Raw genomic sequence first — 20657 nt, 5'->3', positions numbered from 1 at the left:
CTCGACTCCCTGGGCATAGTGTATGATTGTACTTGCCTCACAATGTACAAATTCATGCAATGGCAGGCAAAGAATGCCCTTCAATTAATAACTGTGGGAGTGCTCAAAGAACACTAAGTTGTAGCGAGGCAGGCCAAGTCCCAGTGGGGACGTAGAGCCATATATAAGAAGAAGAAGAAATATGGTCTTGGACCATTTGGGCAGGAGCACCTATTTTTGGCACTTGCTGCTATAACTCAGTCAATTTTTAACCGATTGAGTTGATTTTTGAGACACGATCAGATACGCACAGTATCTAGCCATGTTCAAAAACTCAAGTCAATCGGTTTGAAATTGACCGAGTTTATAACAGCAAGTATTACTAAAAAGTGACTCGCTACAAGAGCTGCAACGCGTTTTAGTGTTTGTCCAAGAAGCTATCCAGGTTATCTCAGATCAACCGTTTCTTAAACAAAGCATTACTCACAAGATATTTTTCTAAAATTCTTCCAAGGACATATTTAGATTACTTTGCCTATGGGAATCAGAACTACTACAGTAACTTCTGGGAATATTTATTCCAAGAGGCCGATGTATTCATTTCTCAAAGATGTTTTTCCCTGGAGACTTCTCCAGATTTCCAACAGAAAAAGTGTATGAAATTTCTTCTGGGTGAAATAGATCTATGAGATTCTCCAGGAATCCCTTCAGAAATTTCACAGAATATTTATCCAAAATTTTCATTTGTAGTTCCTGCAGATTATATGCAATTTTATAGTAGATTCCCTGCAGGCCAACTCAACGGTTTTTTTGATGATTTTCCAGAAATGATTTCGAGATTTCTAGAAGAATGTGTCTGAAACTAAATAGTATATCACTTTAAGAATTCCACCGGTAACTCGGAAGGATTCTTAACGGAACTCTTATATTAGCGTCTGATGGATTACTTCAGGGATGCCTTTCGAAATCTCCTCTAATAAATGTTTTTAAAGGGATTTCAAGAAACGGTTTGATTTATTTAGAAACCTTAATTATTTAAATAGGAAGCATCTAAAGGTGTTTGTTACAGAAAACAAGGAGAAATTCTTCAGACAAATTTTGAGGATTCCCAACAGATTCTTCTTTTTTTTTCTCTTGGCGTAACGTCCCAACAGGGACAAAGCCTGCTTCTCAGCTTGTGTACTATGAGCACTTCTACAGTTATTAACAGAGAGCTTCTTCTGTCCAATGACCATTTACCATGCGTACATCGTTTGGCAGACACGGAGATACTCTATTTACGAGGAACAAAGCTTCTTGAAGGGTATTTATCAGAAACTCTTTCGTTATTCCACTAACACGCCCAGGTTTATCATCTATTACGAGAGTTTTCTCCAGCAATATCTTTCACGGTTTTTACAGGAGATGCTAGGAATTCAGCTAGAATCTCTAGATCTCTAGAATAATACCAGAAGAGATGCTTTCAGAAAGTTCAAGGTTCAACTCTGGAAGTAACTCTAGTGGATAAATTGCAGTTTTTCAACGAATTTCGCAAATACTTTACAGTTCGAGTAAATTTCTAACTGTTTTAGGATGATGAAATCGTTTAGGATTTGATATGAATCCATCACAAACATTATCAGGAATCACAAAAATCATTCACTAAAGAACTCCATATGAAATCTCCAATGTATTATCGTTTTAATATATTGGTTGAAGGCATTCAGATACGAAATTGATGTCAAATATTAAGATGAGTCTTTTCATAAGGCTAAATATACATAGATAAATTCATGTATTTATTCTGCATGATATAAATACTTTATTTTAGTATAAATTGTAGTACATTGTTTCAAGCTGTCATGATAAAGTTCCCTGATCTAGAACACACCCCTGACTTCAAGGCTCAAAAATTAATGAAACAAATGAACGATAATAGCATAATAATATGTGGTTGTTTCGCCAATCGGCATGGAATGGCCCAAGTATGTGGCTGGCAAGCGCAAGAAAGTCAAACTGGTCGAGTCTCGGTCATATGTAATGGAAACTCTCCGAGTGAATGAAAAGAAACAGAAGAGGAGCTACTTACGGAATTGGTGTGCTTCAGACGTGCGATGGCATGCTTGCTGCTGACATTCCCGCTGCTGCCACCTCCGGTCACCGATGCCGATACCGTTGTCGCTCCGCCGATTCCAACACCCAGCCCACCGGGCAGGCTGACTCCCACCACTCCGAGGGCAACAGTGCTACCACTTCCAATGACCCCACTGCTCCCAACGCCGCCACTAGCGCCGCCACCGCCGATGATGGTGGCAGCCCCGTGATTGATTCCGAACTCGCTGTGGTCCGACAGACTAATTGGCAATTTTCGATCAGTCATTTATTGCTGTATTTTCTCGCATTCGATACCAGGCAGCAGAAGCAACAGCAAAGTTGAGGATATAAAACCACAATCTGATATCAAACAAAGACCTCCCGACGAACAACCACAAACTCATCAGCGCACTAATACATGGCGGGAAATCCGGATAAACACTCTCCCATACGCGGAACAACAAACACGGAACGCGTGTTTCGGAAGATAAGATGCCACACAAAGTACGCCTCGATATTACTGCACACGCGAGAGGAAAATTGATAATGCATGCAAGCGCGGAGAGAAACTGGTTCTGCTTTTCGTGCGGAGATATTTTTCTTGATTTTCACTTGCGGCACACATACAGCACACCCTCGCCACACATAAGCGTGGAGAGCACCCAAGATATCACTTGCAAACTACTGCACTGCACTACACTGCACTGACTCGGGATGCAATTATGCTGCCTCGGCTCGCTGTGTTGCACTTAATAAGAGAGATAGGCGCACTTTTGTGCAAATTCACGTTCTACATCATTGGTGCAGTTTTTGCCGCGGCAGGGCCGCTTGGTCGTTGGCATAGATATTATTAACGGCGGTATGCACACGTACGTACTCCCGCGGTGGTGGTCGCTGATATAAGCTTCTAGTTGAACATATGTTTACTGGTAGGCGCTCGTCACTGGCGCGCTGTTGCCGTGGGTGCCACTTGCTCTATGGAGCTACTCCTGCAAAAGACAAGAACAAGTACAAGCATTCAGTATTGAGAACTTTTTAGTTCGCGTTGTAGGGCATATGTCCCCTGGTGAGTCTAAACAAGACTGGTATTCAATATGTAAATTTATATAATTTGGTTGGACGATCACTGAGAAATGGGATGTAGTATATATTGAATTATAAATTCTTGATGATGCCGCCTTAAACAACATGACCGTTTTTAACACCTTATACTAAGCATAGCCGACCTTATCGTTACGCTTTGAGATCACTAAAGACTACGTTTCGTCTGATCAACGGATCTCCTCCGACATTATCGACGTCAGGGTTTATCGTTAGGACTACTACCGAGTGATGGCGAAGCTATGCCTTTCCATCATCAATTGTATACGATACCGACGACCACCGTGGTACGACATACAACTGTTTAGTCGTTCTCAAGAAACTCAGAAGTTCCAATATCGCATCCCTCAACAGCTACGCACCGTCGAAAGGTGTATCAATAAAGACAAAAACCTGTAGTTGTGGATGTGGAGTGACTGAAAGGTGGAAGCTACACTACGATGAGCACCTGCACGATGCGCAGAAAGTACGCATCAGGGAACTAAGGTAGTGATAAAAATAACTAAATAAATAAGGTAGCAAAAGACAGGGATGAATCAACTCCCACACTGAGCTCAAAAACAATAAGCAGCTGTTGCAATGCTACACTTTTACTTACTCACTATTGGTTTTGTAATGCTATAACAGATAAAATCAACAAAACGGGTCCAGAAAAGTTGGCCACCTGTTTGAACCGAATAATAGTCAGGATCTGGGAAAACGAACGGGTATAGGAGTAGTAAGAGGAAGGAGTAATCTGCCCCATCCCATTTACTTTAATGGAGACCATATGGAATGGGAGAACTTCCGAGCGATCACCATTCTGAATGTGATTAATGTGATGTGGAGCAAATATCTGAAAGCAGTCCAATTGACAATAGGGTATTGTACCATTTGGGTAGGTGTACCTATTTTGGGCACTTGCCGCTATAACTAAGTCAATTTCAAACCGATTGATTTGAATTTTTGTACAGAGTTAGATACTGTACGTGCCTATACAAAATTTCAAATCAATCGGTTCGCAATTGACTTAGTTATAGCGGTAAGTGCCCAAAATAGGTACACCTGCCCAAATGGTACAAGACCCTATTTTAATCTGATTACATTCCATTTTTTTTTCAATCAATCCCTCCCACCACACAACACTTTTCTGAGACAAGCATCCATCAATGAAATACATATACTACGATACGATAGCACAGTTTTTTTTTTCCTACGATCTCGCTTTAGCGTCATTCGCAAATGCAACGGGGTCAGACCGTCGGATAAAAGGGGAGTTTATCGTAGCATATAGCAGATAATCCCCCGCAAAAAATAAATAAATTTAATGGAATATCGCTAGGCCCCGGTGCACTTGACACCCGTTGCGTCGTCGTCGCGATGGTGATGGTTACGCCTGGTTCCAATCGCTTATATTTGCACATAGAACCCACAACAGGTTCACAAATATGTTCGTGCACACTGATGCAGTAGCAGCAGCGGCCACATTCCACAGCATCCGCTCGTTCAAGGGTGCGGTGCAACCAAGTGCACCAGCCATTGACTGAAGCCCCTATCCAGGCAGCTGGGTTCAGCAAATTGGTTCAAATGGATTTAAATTGTCCTTTGAGCACACAAATGCTGGAACGGAGAGCCAACATCGCTGGAAGAAGAGCGAAAGAGAGAGTAGAGTATACACGTATATTGGGATATCACTGACCTTAACATCAAAACCGGTCATTCCGGGACGGGGAAGATGTTTGCTCTCTTCGGAACAGTGAAATTGTTCGTTTCGCAACTGTATTCAACCATCAAGAGCTACCAAGAGCACATTGTTGAACAAGTTAAATATGTTTATTTGTGCATTGTGTTCCAGCTCGATTCTATCGTTCGTCGTGCTTTTGTTCAGATTTTGTTAATGGTTCCTCTGGTGTATTATATTCTTATTACATATCTTCAACATGAGCAGAGTTCAGGACGGTCGTTGCTCTTACTAAGCAGGTACTTCCAACAGAGCTAGATATTTTCGACATATTTTAACCAGAATTATTTTTTGATCAAATGACGTGGTAGTAAAGCTTGGTACGTGAAACTACATATTGTTTTAAAGCATCGCGTGCTCATGATCGTATTGCTACCAAAAGTATGTTGGACATATTCAAACAATATCAACGTTAACAGTTTCCAGTTAGTCATGTGAGCAAGGGAGTGAAATTTCTACTTCACAAACTGCATTAATTTCTAATTGGTCTTTCCAAGTAAGACACGAGCTCAACATTCTTGTGCATTATTGAAAATAGGAAAAAGGAAATATTACAGCTTTCCTTTCCAAGTTCACTCTCGACTAAGGAACGAAAAATACCCAAAATAAGTGTTTGAAATATATACACAATTATTTTATTTAATGATATGGAATGAGCTAACCAATTAACTTGGTTATGGACAACTTTTCGAGCACAACTCTGAAGTCATTTCCTGAGCACTTCGTTTGATAGACATCCGTATTTGTGCTCGAGAAGATTTGAGCGAAATGGAAGGCTGCAATCGCTGGAGCAGATCAACTACCAAGCGAGTTACTAAAATACCATGCAGAAGCGTGAGCGCACTACACTGTGTTATTACCAAGATTTAAGAGGAGGAAGTATTACCGTATGAATGAATAGAGGAACATGTGTCCCATCTACAAACAGGACGACAAGTTGGATTGAGGGAACTATCGCGCGATCAAACTACTGAGCGCTGCCTACAAGATACTCTCTCCAATTTTATGTCGCCGGCTATCACCGATTGCAAGAGAGTTCATGGGACAATATCAGGCTGGATTCACCATGGGTGAACGCGCTACAACGAATCAGATGTTCGCCATCCGCCAAGTGTTGCAGAAATGCCGCGAATACAACGTGCCCACACTTCATTTGTTCATCGATTTTAACACGGGGTATGATACAATCGATCGAGACCAGCTATAGCAGATTATGCACGAGTACGGATTCCCGGATAAACTGATACGATTGATCAAGGCGACGATGGTAGTTCGGGTATTATGAACACTCTCAAGTCCCTTCGAATCTCGCAGAGGGTTACGGCAAGGTGATGGACTTTCGTCCTTGCTGTCGAACATCGCTTTAGAGGGTGTAATAAGGCGAATGAACCACGAGCTGCATCAGCTGCTGAGAGAACTAACCATCGTTCACACTGCGAAAATCGGGAGGCTACGGTGGGCGGGTCACGTCATCTGGATGTCGGATAGCAAACAGACTAAAATGGTTCTCGAGAGTCATCCGACCGGTTCAAGAAGACATGGTGCGTAGCGAGCTAGGTGGGTCGATCAAGTGTAGGACGACCTGCGGACTCTTCGCAGAATGCTGAACTGGAGATACACAGCCATGGACCGAGTAGAATGGAGACGGCTACTATGTACAGCAGAGGCCACTCAGGCCTTTATCTGACCGGTAAGGTAAGTAAAAAAGGCGGTCATTTTGGCGGTTATCTTTGTACTGTAAAGACCGTGTTCTTAAAAATGGGTCCAAATCGTTAGATGAATAACAATCGATTATCGATAGATGAATCATATATAAATACAATATTGGCATGGATTCATACACTTGATCTACTGATGGAGAGGCATATCCTGATAAAAAAGATCGTAGAAATACAGCAGAATGTATTGTTACAACACGCTGAAATGAATGGTAGTTACCATTAATTCAATTGTTCAAAACGATAAAGTTACAACAAACCCTATGGTTTTCCATCATAGCATTTGTTGTAAATGTCACATTTACAATAGAAAATGGGGGTTGAAGGATTCATCTTCAAATTGAACTTCGGTAAGTCGCTAAACCTCAGGAAAATAGAATTACCGAATTACTAATTCCTGATTTGCTTCAAACGTATGTTGGCAATGGAGGTATACTATAAGGATTCTCAGTAATAGAAATACGACTATATTTGGACACTAGACTGCCGTAATTCTGCAAAGTGACGTAGGCGCCTTTTCAAATTTCGACGTCTTCTGATATATATCTGGTGAAATAATAACACTGTGGTATTCTTGTTATAAAAGGATGCAAGATCTAGTCGAAATCTAGCATCTATCAAAGAAAAGTTAGATAATGATGCAGAGTTTGATACATAATAACCATAAATGAGCCAAAAGTTTCAATGTCGCTTACGCAGGGCTGGTAGCGATCAAGTGGCAAAATAATAGTGACTTTAGTGACCAAAATTATCAAAAAAGTGACCAAATAGTGACTAAATAGTGACCTCAAAATTATTGAAAAAGTGAACTTATATGCTGAATATTCGATGCATTGACTCATTCCTAAGAAAGTCAATATATAATTCTAAGCTAAATTTTACAGTTTGAGCTTGGTGAATACTTGAATGATTTTGTTTTGTTCTTGAGCTTTCAGTGATTTTGAAAGGTATTAGAATATGATAGGTTTTATATTAACAATAAGAAATTTTACCATACATATAACATTATTTGCATGAGAATTAATATTAACTACTCTGTGTATGTAAGGGAGATTTTTGCAACAGAAGTTTCAAATTACAAAGCTCTTCCAAATTATCTGCAGTTTATTCATAAAGCCTTAGGACTTTTTCAGCATATGTACTAGGAATTTGATTCAAAAATACTTCCAGACTTTCACGATAATTTCTCTTTATTTGAAGTCAAAAAATGCCTTCAGAATCCCTTTTAAAAAATCTGAGAGTGGACAAGATACTTTCTTATGGAAACCCCTAGCAATACTTTCTAGAGGTTCTTCAAAACCTGTTTTTTTAAACTTACTGAGGAATGTCTTATGACAAAACGTAATCTTATTAAAAATTTATAAGGAAACATCTCAAAATGTTTCTACTTAGCCTCACAGGGTACTCTATATTTCATCCTACTCAAAACAAATTATTTAAGTGCAGAATTCGTTTCTTTTTTATTTATTTTTTGTTAAAAATGAGCAAAGAACGTATGATAACAAAAGAGTGATATCAATCCATATCATATCAATCCACATCTATTAGCATGTTTAGTAAATATCACATCAAATTAAATTGCATCTGATAATGTCTTTCTTTATTTTTTAGTTACTGGAAAAGGCATTTCTTAGCACTCTGTCAGGAATACTGTCAAATACACCTCCAGGACTTCAATTCAGAGAAATTTTCACTCTATATGCTTTTGTTTGAAAAATTATTTTTCCTAAATCGGGTTAACATACAGATATTTTGCCGATCGCAGATCGCCGAAAAACTAAAGTCTATCAAGGATTTGCTCAATAATCTTCAGGAAGTTTATAGGAAATACTTTCAAGAACACTGAAAACTATCTACAAATTATTCAGAAATTTCTCAAAATCCACCTGAAATCATAAAAAAACATGAATTTCTATGTTTTTCTTTAAATGGAACCTTAGATGAAGGAAAATGTTATATAATTGAACTTTGGAATTTTAAGAGAAATTGCAAAGAATGGTAAAAAAATCATGTAAATTTTACCACAATCTCCATGAAATCTGCGGAATGTCGTGAGACTTTCAAAAAAAAATCCTGAAAATTCCAAGATTTTCGTAGTGGATACACTGTTAAGGTTGTTTACTTGCTATCAGCGCATATAGGATATTAGTGAATTAAGGTTCCTAGAAAAACACAAAGATTAACGAAAGAGTCGAAGACATTTTTAACGAAGCGTTTTGAAGAAACTTCTGGATAAATTGTAAATAAAGCTTTTTAAATAATTTTGCCAACATTTCACTAAATTCAACAGTAAAGGTTTACATAAGAAACTAAAAAAAAACTCCCTCAAAAAGTCTTTCGTATTCCAGCCCAAAGATGCTGAACAAATCATGTTACTACAATTGACATTCGATAACTTCAACATGTGTACTTTTCACTTCACATCAATTGACATTAATGGGATCGTGCAATTCATTCGAGTGTTCATTAGGACCAACATAGTTCACCGTTTTGACGGTTGCGATAACTGCAAATTTGTTACCCTTACCGAACTGGTTAAGCATTGCACTGTACTAGCTTCACAGTTAGTTTATTAGAAATTCCACCTACTCGGTCAATTTTGAACCTACCTATCTGATTTTCCGTACACAGGTAGTACTAACCGTGTCTACCTGTGTACAAATTTTCATGTGAATTGGCTCAACATTGAACGAGTTAAAGCAGGAAAACTACCCGTGTAAAAAAAGACCTAGTGTATCATAAAAACTCTTTAGCTATACAATTTTCGATTCGCTTAAAATATACCGATATAGGGAAACACAATGGATTATGTATTATCACCGGTAAACTCAAATCTCCAAAATCTCATCATTACTAGTACAATACAATGCATGGACATAGGATGATACAATTAAACATAAATATAAAATGAAAATAATGAAGGAATAATAGTGTTCTGTTAAAATGGATTAGTTTAAATATTTCACAAATTTATCTGAAGTCTTAGACACATTTTCAATCAAGTGTTCCAAAAAAGATTTGAAACTATAGCTAAAGCCCCATTGATAAAGGCAACCTTTACCGTGTAATAAGCAGCGCAGCCGAAATTTTTTTGTGAGATAAGCATTCTGAAGAAAATTTTGGCGATGCGTTCTAATCTAAATTACTATTTTGTCCTCTTCATGTTGTCATATTACCAAAATAGTGACTTAAGTGACCATTTTTCTGAAAAAAGTGACTTTAGTGACTTTTTCGTGCAAATAGTGACTTTTTAGTGACTGACTCGAAAATAGTGACCAAATCACTAAAAAGTGACTCGCTACCAGGCCTGCTTACGTCACTTTGCAGAATTACGGCAGTAGATATCAAAAAACAAACGATATTACTTTTCCCAATTTTGCTACCATTGAACCATTAATGTATAAGGTCAAAAATATTATTGGGAAAACTCTTAGAGTGCTCTACAACTCATTCCGATCGAAACTTAGGTAAAATATATTATTTCGCCAAACTAGTTTTCGAATAAAAAGTCATGAAAAAAGTCATGAAAAAAGTATGTTTTAAAAAAGTGATGGGGAGTTAAGGGATCACATTTCAAGTATTTTTTTTTGTTTATCTTAAAGCTTTTGATCGATTTATTTCTTAGAAACTGTTTACAATTCTAAATTGCGTATAAAAGTTATGATTTTGGTTTGTAAGCATCAAAAAACTGTCGAAACACATCCTTAGTATTGATCAGTCTCAGCCGTTCAATTTGATTACTCCAAACAGAAGCTATGAATAATGTACATGTTGAAGGAAAGCTACTCAGCTACAAATGACAGTCTTTTTGCAGATTTTGTGGCTAATTATTCGTAAAATTTCATCAATAAATTTAAATGACATTTAAGCATTCTCTGCTTTTCAGGACTCTGATAATCTTTATGGCGATGTTCAAGAAATATTAAAGTCACTATTTTCAATCTATTATTTTTTATCTTTCTGCAAAATGTAAAAATGTCAACATTTCCACCTTAAAGTTCCTTCGCATATTTCTTTGAAGATTCACACATTCTATCATATATCTTAAATTTCTCCAAACAAACATCTAATTTTATTATCTATACGCATAGCAGGCATCAAAACGATGGTTAATCTGCATTTCATGAATGTTTTGAGGAGTAAAACCTATAAACTAACGTGGCCGAAAACAAATTCCATCCTTTTACACCCTATTTTACGGTATTTTCAAAAAAAAAATCCATTTTTTTAAAAATAGTTTTTGTTAAAAAACGATCAAAGCTGACTATAAATGTCAATGGTTGCTCCTCCGTGTTTGATCTGAGCTGGTACTAATTGCACTGAGATCCAAATGAATAAGGGCTGGGACACTCCACTTATTCTCAAAGTGGAATTTTAGCAGCTCATGCATTTTGGATCAATAACGGCGCCGGCCACGTCCTTATAGTCAGTTGGGAAGGGAAAGGAATGTTAGAGTGTGCTGGTTGTTGCTACTAAAGACCGAGATCACCTCTGCATCCCCACAACCAGCACGGACTGGGGTATTTGTTAGACGGAAAGGATGGGAGATCTGGGAGTCACCGTTGGGTCGGTGATGCGATCCATGGATAGGGGTTACAGGGCTGTTACAAAACTGTCGATTTGGAAACCGCAAAATCCGCGCCAAGCCATTTGAAATCCGCGCCGAGGTCATCAAATCCGCGCCAGTACAAAAACACATGATTTTGATGACTCAAGCTCATAAAAAGCCTGAATTTTTCAATTTTTCGAGCCTGTTTTTTGTTGCACTCCAGATGAAGATCATTTCTAATGTTCAAACCGGTTTTAACTATTATTAATTCCTGCAACTTCCACATCAACCAAAAAATGTTGCAAACAAGTAAGTTTTTTAAATTGGAATAAAAAGTTTTGAATAAATACTTCTTTGATTGCTGGTCAATTAGGGTGACTACTATTTCACGAGAATGGGATTTCCTGCTCCCTGAAACATTTCCAAAAAGAAGAATTCTTGACGATTTTTTTTTTTGAAATAATAACCAATATTATTGTAGAAATCCTGCTATAAAATCTGTAGTAAGTCTCAAAAGATCGTTCAAGAGAACTGCCAGAAAATTTTCAGATTTTTTGTGAAGATACAAATTGAGTAATTGATTTTAGCGTAATCCATTGATTAAATAAATCATCATTTCCAATAGGAATAAAATCTAAGGGTGATATTTATTAAAAAGGAAACATTACATAAAAAATGTCAGGCAAATGTTCTCACCTTTGAGCAACAAGTCTGTAGAGAAGTATTAATTTATTAGAAATTGAAGATAAGAGTTTCTGCCCATACCCCCTTGGAAATTCAGTAATGATTTCAGCAAGAATGTCCTGCATAGGATTCCAAAAGCTTCATTTTTAACAAAAATCGATTCGACAAAAGATCTACAAGCAACAGAGTCTACAGTTACAAAACCGATGATTTTCTATACGAGATTCTTCTAATCCAATCAACAGTTTATCCAAAATTTCCAGTGAGAAAGTTTATTCAAAATTTGCAAATTCCATAAAAAAACAGATTTCAGAATTACCAAGAAACTCTAGGAATTTTTGCAGAAATCTTGCCATGATTCAGTGTTTTTCGAACCTCAGACATTACTAAATAAGTTCCGTCCAAAAAATTCTATCCAAAAATTCCAAAAATACGAAATTCAGAAGAGGAACTTCTCTGTTTTCAAAAATTGAGCGTTTAGTGCAGTGCAACTTATCTAGCACTCCAAGCTAGCGACTATTTACATCATTTTTACTCAATTACAAAATTCATAACTCCAATTTGGAAATGTTCTTTATTTATTCTGATTGTGTTGAGCTACATGTCTACATATTTAATGTAAGTGCATTTGAAAACCATTTCCGCAAAAACCGCGCCGGAATTAGCAAAAACGCGCCAAATCCGCGCGAAACGCAAAAACCGCGAAAAACGCAAAATCCGCGCCACCTGTAACAGCCCTGGGGTTATTTATAGTGTTCGTAAGGTGATAGATTGTGTGGTGAATAAGGTGAATAAGGTCAAGCGACACAGCACGCTTTGGTTGCATAACTTGTAGGCGTTATATACACTGTCCTGTGAGTGGAAGTTGGAAGGGAGGGAAACGACTTTTTTTTCAATTCGTTTCTGGTTCTAGCGATGGCTTTGAACATATGAATATACATGAGTTGTATTATGTAGAGAAGAGAATGAGAAAGTGGATAGAAAGATACAAAGTAGGATGAAAGGGACGGGCCAGGGATTGAACCCATGACCTTCTGCATACGAGTCAGAAGCGGTAGCCGCTAGACCACCAAGCTCGTCTTTTTTTTAATAGTTTTTGTTAAATTAAAAAACATTCTTCCTCTAACTGTGTATGAAAACCGATTTTGGTCTAAATAAAAACAACGAGGAAACGCATCCAGTTTAGTCCTAAAAAATGTTCCTAAAACGACCAAGAATCAAACCTGGCACCCTCACTGGATGGTTTTGTTGAATACCCGCGTGAAGTTTCCAATTTTTCTTACCACACAGTAAATCATGATTCATATAAGGAAAAGAAAGGCAGGCGACGAAAAGTAGTCATTAGTAAATTCGATAAGTACATGGCAGCTATGCCAGCACGCAATCTACAAATTAGACTGCTAATTCAGTGTTTAGCGTATCAAACCTTTTAAAAAGATAATTATTGACTTGATGGGGCATATCTTGTTGGCACTTTAGTTTACATTGAGAGGCTTGTTGCTCTATGAATAACTTATTATTGCAAACATGGTTACCACAGATAGTGTTAAAAAAAATCATGTTTTGCTTGTATTCATTCATTCAAGTTTCACTCACATTGAAAAACTAATATCCACAGATTACTGAAAAGATAGTCCAACTCGTGTATTATTGCAAAAAAAAGACAAATGCAAGTTTGTGAAACTAACAGTATAACCAGAGGCAGAAACCCATCAGATTCACCAGCGTGACCAGAAGGGGTCGTTCGGTTCATCTACCTGTTGTGTTACACCATCCATGCAACACCATCGTGGAGCCATAATGCGCCCCATTCGTCGGCGTGGAGCACCAAGACGAAGGAGGAAAACCATGCGAGGAAAATTATTTAGCAAACTCTCGATTTTATTATTATTTCCAACAACCAAACGATGTGCTGCTACCTACCTCCTGTTGCTGGCGGCGTGGGGGTTGCTTTTGCACTTCCTCGAGTGGTTCGGCGTCGTACCTATACCCCGCTCAACCGATACAACGACGACTTTGACGACGTCGTTCGAAGAGGACGTCGTCGTCCTCGTCTCCGTAATCGATTCATATGCAACAAACCCAGACCGTCAGCGTTTTATAGTGCTCTCGACTCGATGTGGTCTATGGCACAGGAAAACTTTCAGCCATTATTGGTATAGCGAGGTACCGTTAGGTGGAGTTTTACTGAATGTAACTTTTCCAAACCGTTTATTACAAGTTGAATTTATGCAGAAAAATCTTGATAGGAAATAATGCCCCCATCAAAAAGAATATTTACAAAATATTACTAAAGCATGACACACTTCCCTCACCCTCCTCGTAATTCTTTCATATGTTAAGTCATAAATATATAGCGCATTTAGTTCACCACTGGACTATCGCACTAGTTTTCACGAGTGCGAAAACGCTAATAAAAGTGCGCGATTGCATCAAATCAACTCGGTGTCTTCAGAGCACTTGTTCACCATAGATTGAAGAAATAGTGCGCCGAAGACATCAACCTGATTTTATGCAAACGCGCACTTTTATTTACGTTTTCGCACTTATGAAGTCGCAGTTCGCAGTCCAGTGGTGAACTAAATGCGGTATATTTTTATGAATTGAAAAGTTAAGTGCATGAAACGTATAATCCTGAGACAAGTTTTAAAGCTTTACTCCTAAATCGTGGCATTATTTGTCTACATAATTCGAAGTGACCGCTTCGTCCCATGCTCACCACAAAAAAAAAACGGTATCGAACTTTTAAAAGCAAAAAGTCCATCAAACCTTTCTCGGCATTCAACGTCACTGCGACTGACGGTGTGCGGGTACAGTGGTCTGAGTCGAGTTGGCATTGTTATTGCTCGATGCCACGCAAGTGGAAAGAGTGATAATTTCGGAAAAACTTATTTAGGCAGAAATTTCTCTCGTTTGATGTAAGATGAAAAAAAAACTGAATATTTGAACATGCTCACCACACACATGGAGTGAAACGCCCGTATGTCCGTCCGTCCATCGCCGCCGTCACAAAAGGGTGGCATAATAATGGGTTGGATGACTTTTCGCGATGGAGCAGGGGAAACGGGAAATTAGCCTCCACGGTCAATTTTGTATATGTTGTTGCTCATGCTCAATAAACCCACACCACCGCTTTTCTGCATAATAATAGGCAACGCCGTTCGGCAGGCACCCAAATGGGGTTTTCGGCGGTATATGATCTACATGTTTGTGTAATGAAACGAGAAGACGAGTGCGAAAAGAGCATCATCAGATGATAAATTTGATAATGGTCTGGTTCGTGTTATGAGATGAGGTATTGCGTAATTTCTGTTATCGAATGTTAACATGGCAAGCCAACAAACCGATCAGAGAAAAACCAAAGATAATTGAAAGATAATGTGATGAAAAAAAAACTTCATGGTTTTCCGACTACGAATCTCCAATCCTTTAATTTTTGTTTGAACGAAAATGATCTCGTCTAATTTAAGGACCTATCATACACTATTTGTTCGTGCTTCGAGGTTGAACTCGTGAACGCACAATAACACTAGTTTACAGCATTTTTGAACTCGGTAAGCTGATGATCATTTTTGGCGTAGAATCATGCCCTGAGTTCGAAAACGCGAAGGAAAAAAATTACAGTAGAGCGGAAATGTTTTCGACTTTCCATACAAGGTAGATGATTTGAAATCGATTTTTGTTCTATTTTTAAGCAACGTCGCTCACTTCACACATCTCATTCTCCGTAATCAATGCTCCGATTAAGCTGAATTTTTTACTACTCGCCTATATATAATATGTCAAATAAACGTTGAGAAAGAATTTTTAGATTGTTTTTTTTTTTTCTTATTGGAAAAAGTACTTTTCTACATATATTTTTGGAAATTAAGCTAAAATTTAAGGAGATCGTCCCTAAAACACGCCAATATCTTGAATTTCATCAATCCGACGCAAAACCTGCATTCAGATGATCGAATGGTATTGTATTCAGCTTTTAATTTATGGAAAAAGATTTGAAATTGGTTGAACGAAACGCAAGATATTTGAATTTTAGTAAATTCCATATTTTAAAAAGTTGTAAAACTCGTTTTTGAGCTAAAACTCAAAAACTACTCTACTTAAAATTTTTTGAAGCGCTGTTCCGAAATCAGTGCTAAATTGTACTTCAAAAATTTTGGTCATTGACAGAAGTTCACGATTTTCGTTTTATTTTGTAAACTTGTGTAATTATTATAAGGCAAGACCCTACCGCTAACGACTGGGTTCTAGGCTGGACCGAAGTTCGACTCCGTTGATGGGGTTGTTCATAACGAACCATGAACGAAAATCTAAGATTGTCAATCCATCCACCATTTTTTATTTCAATCTTCATTATACAACACAGCGGGTCTCCAATTAGCCTAGTGGTTAAGGCTATGTATCGCCAATCGGGAGACGGCGGGTTCGATTCTCGTTCCAGTCGGGAAATTTTTTTCGACCCCCTGGGCATAGTGTTGTACTTGCCAGAAATGTACAAATTCATGCAATAGTGCTCAGACAAAGAAAGACCCTAGAAGAGTGTCATAGTGAAAGAATTTTTGAAAAATATTGGACCGGGCCTTCACAGTTGAAATCCGAAGTTTTGTATGGAGAACTTGGGGTGTTCAATTGATATGTGCATTAGAACGCGCTGTGCATATATTTGGGCGTTAGACAATAACGAAACTAACCCAAATAGCGAAAACGCTTAAAAATATGCACGGCACGTTAATGCGCATATCAATTGAACACCCCAAGTTCTCCATACAAACTTCGGTTTTAAACTGTGAAGGTCCGGTCCAATATTTTTCGAAAATTCTTTCACTATGACACTTCTAGGGTGCCATCCCAAACCCCTGTTATTTTTTTCTCATCCCATAGCACCAAATTTTGTAAAATTTTGTCGAGCCGTGTTATTAGCAAATGTAAAGAACATGACTGCTGAAAAACATGTATCTGTGAAGAACAGAGTCTGCTTATCAGCTTAGGGGCTGCTCATAAACCACGTAGACCAAATTTAGACCATCTCAGACCCCTTTCCGACCCAAACAAATCTCCCAAACGGAGGAGTATGTGCTACTAGAGCCGATGTTCTGATACCCCTCCGACCCCTCGTACGTAAACTTTTGTCCATACAAAAATTTTGAAATTTGCGTGGAGCGTAGATTTTGCCATGTGTAGGTGTTTATTTCATCTAGTATGTGAAACTACATGGCTCTGGATTGGTATGGCCTGGTTGTTCATCGAATTGAAGCTATTTTTCTTATCTTTCTTATGACCATTGGGCGCGTAGTTCATTGATACCAACTTTTTAGGCTTACGTTATCACATGTTAAAAATCAAATATGTTCATTTTTATTTTATAGTGGTAGAATATAGACGTTGACTGATACACTGTCATCCGTGATGTTCATCTGGCCAACGTGCCTCTTCATGTGAACCAACATGCCTACCAATCTGGTAAGTCCACTGTGACTCTTTTACACAAGGTTGTTTACGATATCGAGAAAGCATTCGTTCAAAAGCAATCTTGTTTGGGTGTTTTCTTAGATATCGAGGGTGCCTTTGACAACGTGCCTTTCGATGCCATATTGGAAGCCGCACGGAGTCATGGTATATCTCCAACGATTTCCAATTGGATTTACCAAATGCTCAAAAACCAATATCTCTTCTCGACATTGCGTCTAGCAGGGATTAGGAAATTGAGTATTTGTGGATGCCCCAAGGGGGAGTCTTATCACCGCTTTTGTGGAATCTCGTAGCAGATACGCTATTGAGGCAACTCAATAATAGACGAATTTCGCACCAACTCGTCTTCGGGGTTGGCAGCACCCCCTCAGAATGTTATGAAATTTTGTAGGTTTCAAGACTTTACCTTTTAAAGCAACTTTGCGTATTTTGTTTTTTCAAAATTAACCTAGACTAACATTTAAAAAGAGTCAAAGTTCTTTAACCGTTTTTTTTTCACAAAAAATAACTCGAATATGATAAGATGTACAAAAAAGTGATGTATGGGTGACATTTAGAGAATTGTCCAAGCTTGCATGAAAAAATATTTTAAAAATTCTAAATACATTTTTACACGCTAAAAAATATATTTTTAAAATTAAAAGTCAATTTACAGAAAATGCCCACTTTTTTATGTTTTGAAATTTTTTTCCAAGAAAGTCAATATTGTTGCCTAACTTTCCTCCATACATCACAAGATGGGCACTTTTAAGGAAAAAAAGTTTTTCTAACAAAAACTTTTTCATGTTAGTTTTTTTAGCGTGTTGCGCATTAGCCGTTTTTTTCACAAAAAAATATAACTCGAATATGATAAGTTGTACAAAAAAGTGATGTATGGGGGACTTTTAGGAAATTGTCCAAGCTTTCAAGAAAACACATTTAAAAAATATAAAAAAATGTTTTACACGCTAAAAAATATCTTTTCAAAATTAAAAGTCAATTTACAGAAAAAGCCCACTTTTTTATGTTTTGATTTTTTTTCCCAAGAAAGTCAATATTGTTGCCTAACTTTCCTCCATACATCACAAGATGGGCACTTTTAAGGAAAAAAATTTTTTCTAAAAAAAACTTTTTCATTTTTTTTTTTGCGTGTTGTGCATTAACTCGTACAATAATGTATCCATAATCCTAATGACAATCCATTAAAACTTAATGGGCTCAACTACTTTTTTAATATCTTAACGTGCTTGATATTGGAAAGGGCTCAAGACAAATTTGCTTTTAGGGTTTTATATCAATGAAAACGCTTGTGTATTGATGAAATATGTACATATGTATATGTGTATTCAATTATTTTCTTTTCTACAATATATACATCCTTCTTTTATACATTCTATTGTAACGTTTTTTGAATATTAGATCTTTAGTCTATCTGAAACAAAGTAAACTTTTTTGGATTATCTTTTGAATTCGAAAACTTCTTCGCTTCAATTTGATTTTCAGAAATTGGCACAAATGAATGAAATTTTTGTGTACCAGGTATTGTTTTTACGTGACTGTATGTGTATAGTTCTTCAAGTTCATCCGTCATTTTTGCATATTGTTCATTTGAAATAAAGCAGAAATTCAATTTTGTTATACACTCCCGTTCAAAAGTTTGGGGTCACCCCCTCAAAAACATGTCATTTTTTTAGGCCCATATCTCCGCCAATTTGCGTCCGATTTCAAAACCCTAGGTTTCATTCAAAAGATAATATGTCAAAGAAACTTTGAACATGATTTAAAAGAAACTTTTTCAAAAAATTTTGTATGTAAACTTAACCCAAAGTTGCCAAATTTTCTAAAAAATGAATATAAACTTACGGCAGTGTCGCTGGAAGTTGGGTCGACCAAATTTTAAGATGAGAGCGGTAATATGACCCATTTTCTATTAGCTTTCAACTGCTTTTTACAGAACTTAGCTAAAAAATCTAGAAAAAAAGTTATTAAGTAAATTAATCCTTGATGTCATCGACCAAAAGTTTGGGGTCACCCCTCAAAATGCTGTATCGGCCAAAAGTTTGGGGTCACTATCGTAAAACATGGAAAAGTGATTTGGTGATATCTTTGTCATCTTTCATTCACTTTTAATTCTTCTTGGCTTATTTGAAACAAAATGAATGATACTTACTGCATAGACATTGAACCACACATATTTGTTGAAATTTACATACTAAAATTTAACGTAAAGTTGCCTCATTTTTTGAAGCGTGGTAAAATGTGCTAACTTTACATAGCATTTTTATATACAAAAATCGTTAAATACGTTAATTTGAAGACATCAAACGTAAATTTAGTTAATTATCTTTGAAATGAGCCAAAAATAATTAAAATTGAACTATAGATGACGAAGATATCACCAAATCACTTTTCCATGTTTTACGAAAGTGACCCCAAACTTTTGGCCGATACATCATATTGAGGGGTGACCCCAAACTTTTGGTCGATGACATCAAGGATTAATTTACTTATTAACTTTTTTTCTAGATTTTTTAGCTAGGTTCTGTAAAAAGCAGTTGAAAGCTAATAGAAAATGGGTCATATTGACGCTCTCATCTTAAAATTTGGTCGACCCAACTTCCAGCGACACTGCCGTAAGTTTATATTCATTTTTTAGAAAATTTGGCAACTTTGGGTTAAGTTTACATACAAATTTTTTTGAAAAAGTTTCTTTTAAATCATGTTCAAAGTTTCTTTGACTTATTATCTTTTGAATGAAACCTAGGGTTTTGAAATTGGAGGCAAATTGGCGGAGATATGGGCCTAAAAAAATGACATGTTTTTGAGGGGGTGACCCCAAACTTTTGAACGGGAGTGTATGTATATCTGACTGTTTAACTGCCCAGTCATACAGTTCTCGAGGAGTTGTGATTGTGTTTCCATAATCTCGAGCAAGACTTGCTCGTTTTGCCATTCGCTTGAGAGTACCTCCAACAGCGTCACATGGACCTTTGCCATGTGAAGTTGCGAAGAAGTGCCATTCTGCTTCCAATCCATAATTGGACCGAAAACTGCACAAACTGGCAAATTTTTTTCTGTTCTTATAATGAGCTGCTGCTCCATCTGACATGAAAGTAATTTTTGAGAAATCAATCGATTGTTTAATGAAATCCAGCAGTTTTGATATAAATAACTGAACTGCTGTTGTATCGTGTGTAAGTACTTCAGATATTATTATAAAGCTCAAGTTTTCCAACTTATTTTCTTTTCTGTAGTACACTTCAAAGGGGTGAATGGTAGCTTGAGAATTATTCCAATGGTAACCTTGAGCTGAATTTTGAATGATAAATGAATAATTTTCTGAAAAGTCACAAATTGTTAATACTTCACCCTGTTTAAGAGATTC

The 20657-nt window shown here is 37.2% G+C and overlaps 1 protein-coding gene across 12 annotated transcripts in view; it reads right to left on the bottom strand.

The window, feature by feature from the left end:
* Nucleotides 1-20657, bottom strand: part of LOC109402099 (rap guanine nucleotide exchange factor 2) — an 86547-nt gene that overhangs the window by 37720 nt on the left and 28170 nt on the right. For 11 of the 12 annotated variants that reach the window (XM_062850095.1, XM_062850096.1, XM_062850089.1 and 8 more), the window contains one exon: nucleotides 2048-3041. In XM_062850095.1, the coding sequence (XP_062706079.1) occupies nucleotides 2048-2338 (291 nt within the window). In that variant the 5' untranslated portion in view covers nucleotides 2339-3041. Of the gene's footprint in view, nucleotides 1-2047; nucleotides 3042-14781; nucleotides 15284-20657 lie in introns of those variants that run through there. The other variant, XM_062850094.1, reaches the window with a different exon arrangement.

The sequence above is a fragment of the Aedes albopictus genome, chromosome 2, assembly GCF_035046485.1.
Source record: "Aedes albopictus strain Foshan chromosome 2, AalbF5, whole genome shotgun sequence".
Taxonomy (NCBI): domain Eukaryota; kingdom Metazoa; phylum Arthropoda; class Insecta; order Diptera; family Culicidae; genus Aedes; species Aedes albopictus.
The sequence above is the reverse complement of the archived record's forward strand: the minus strand, read 5'-3'. Positions and strand labels throughout refer to the sequence as shown.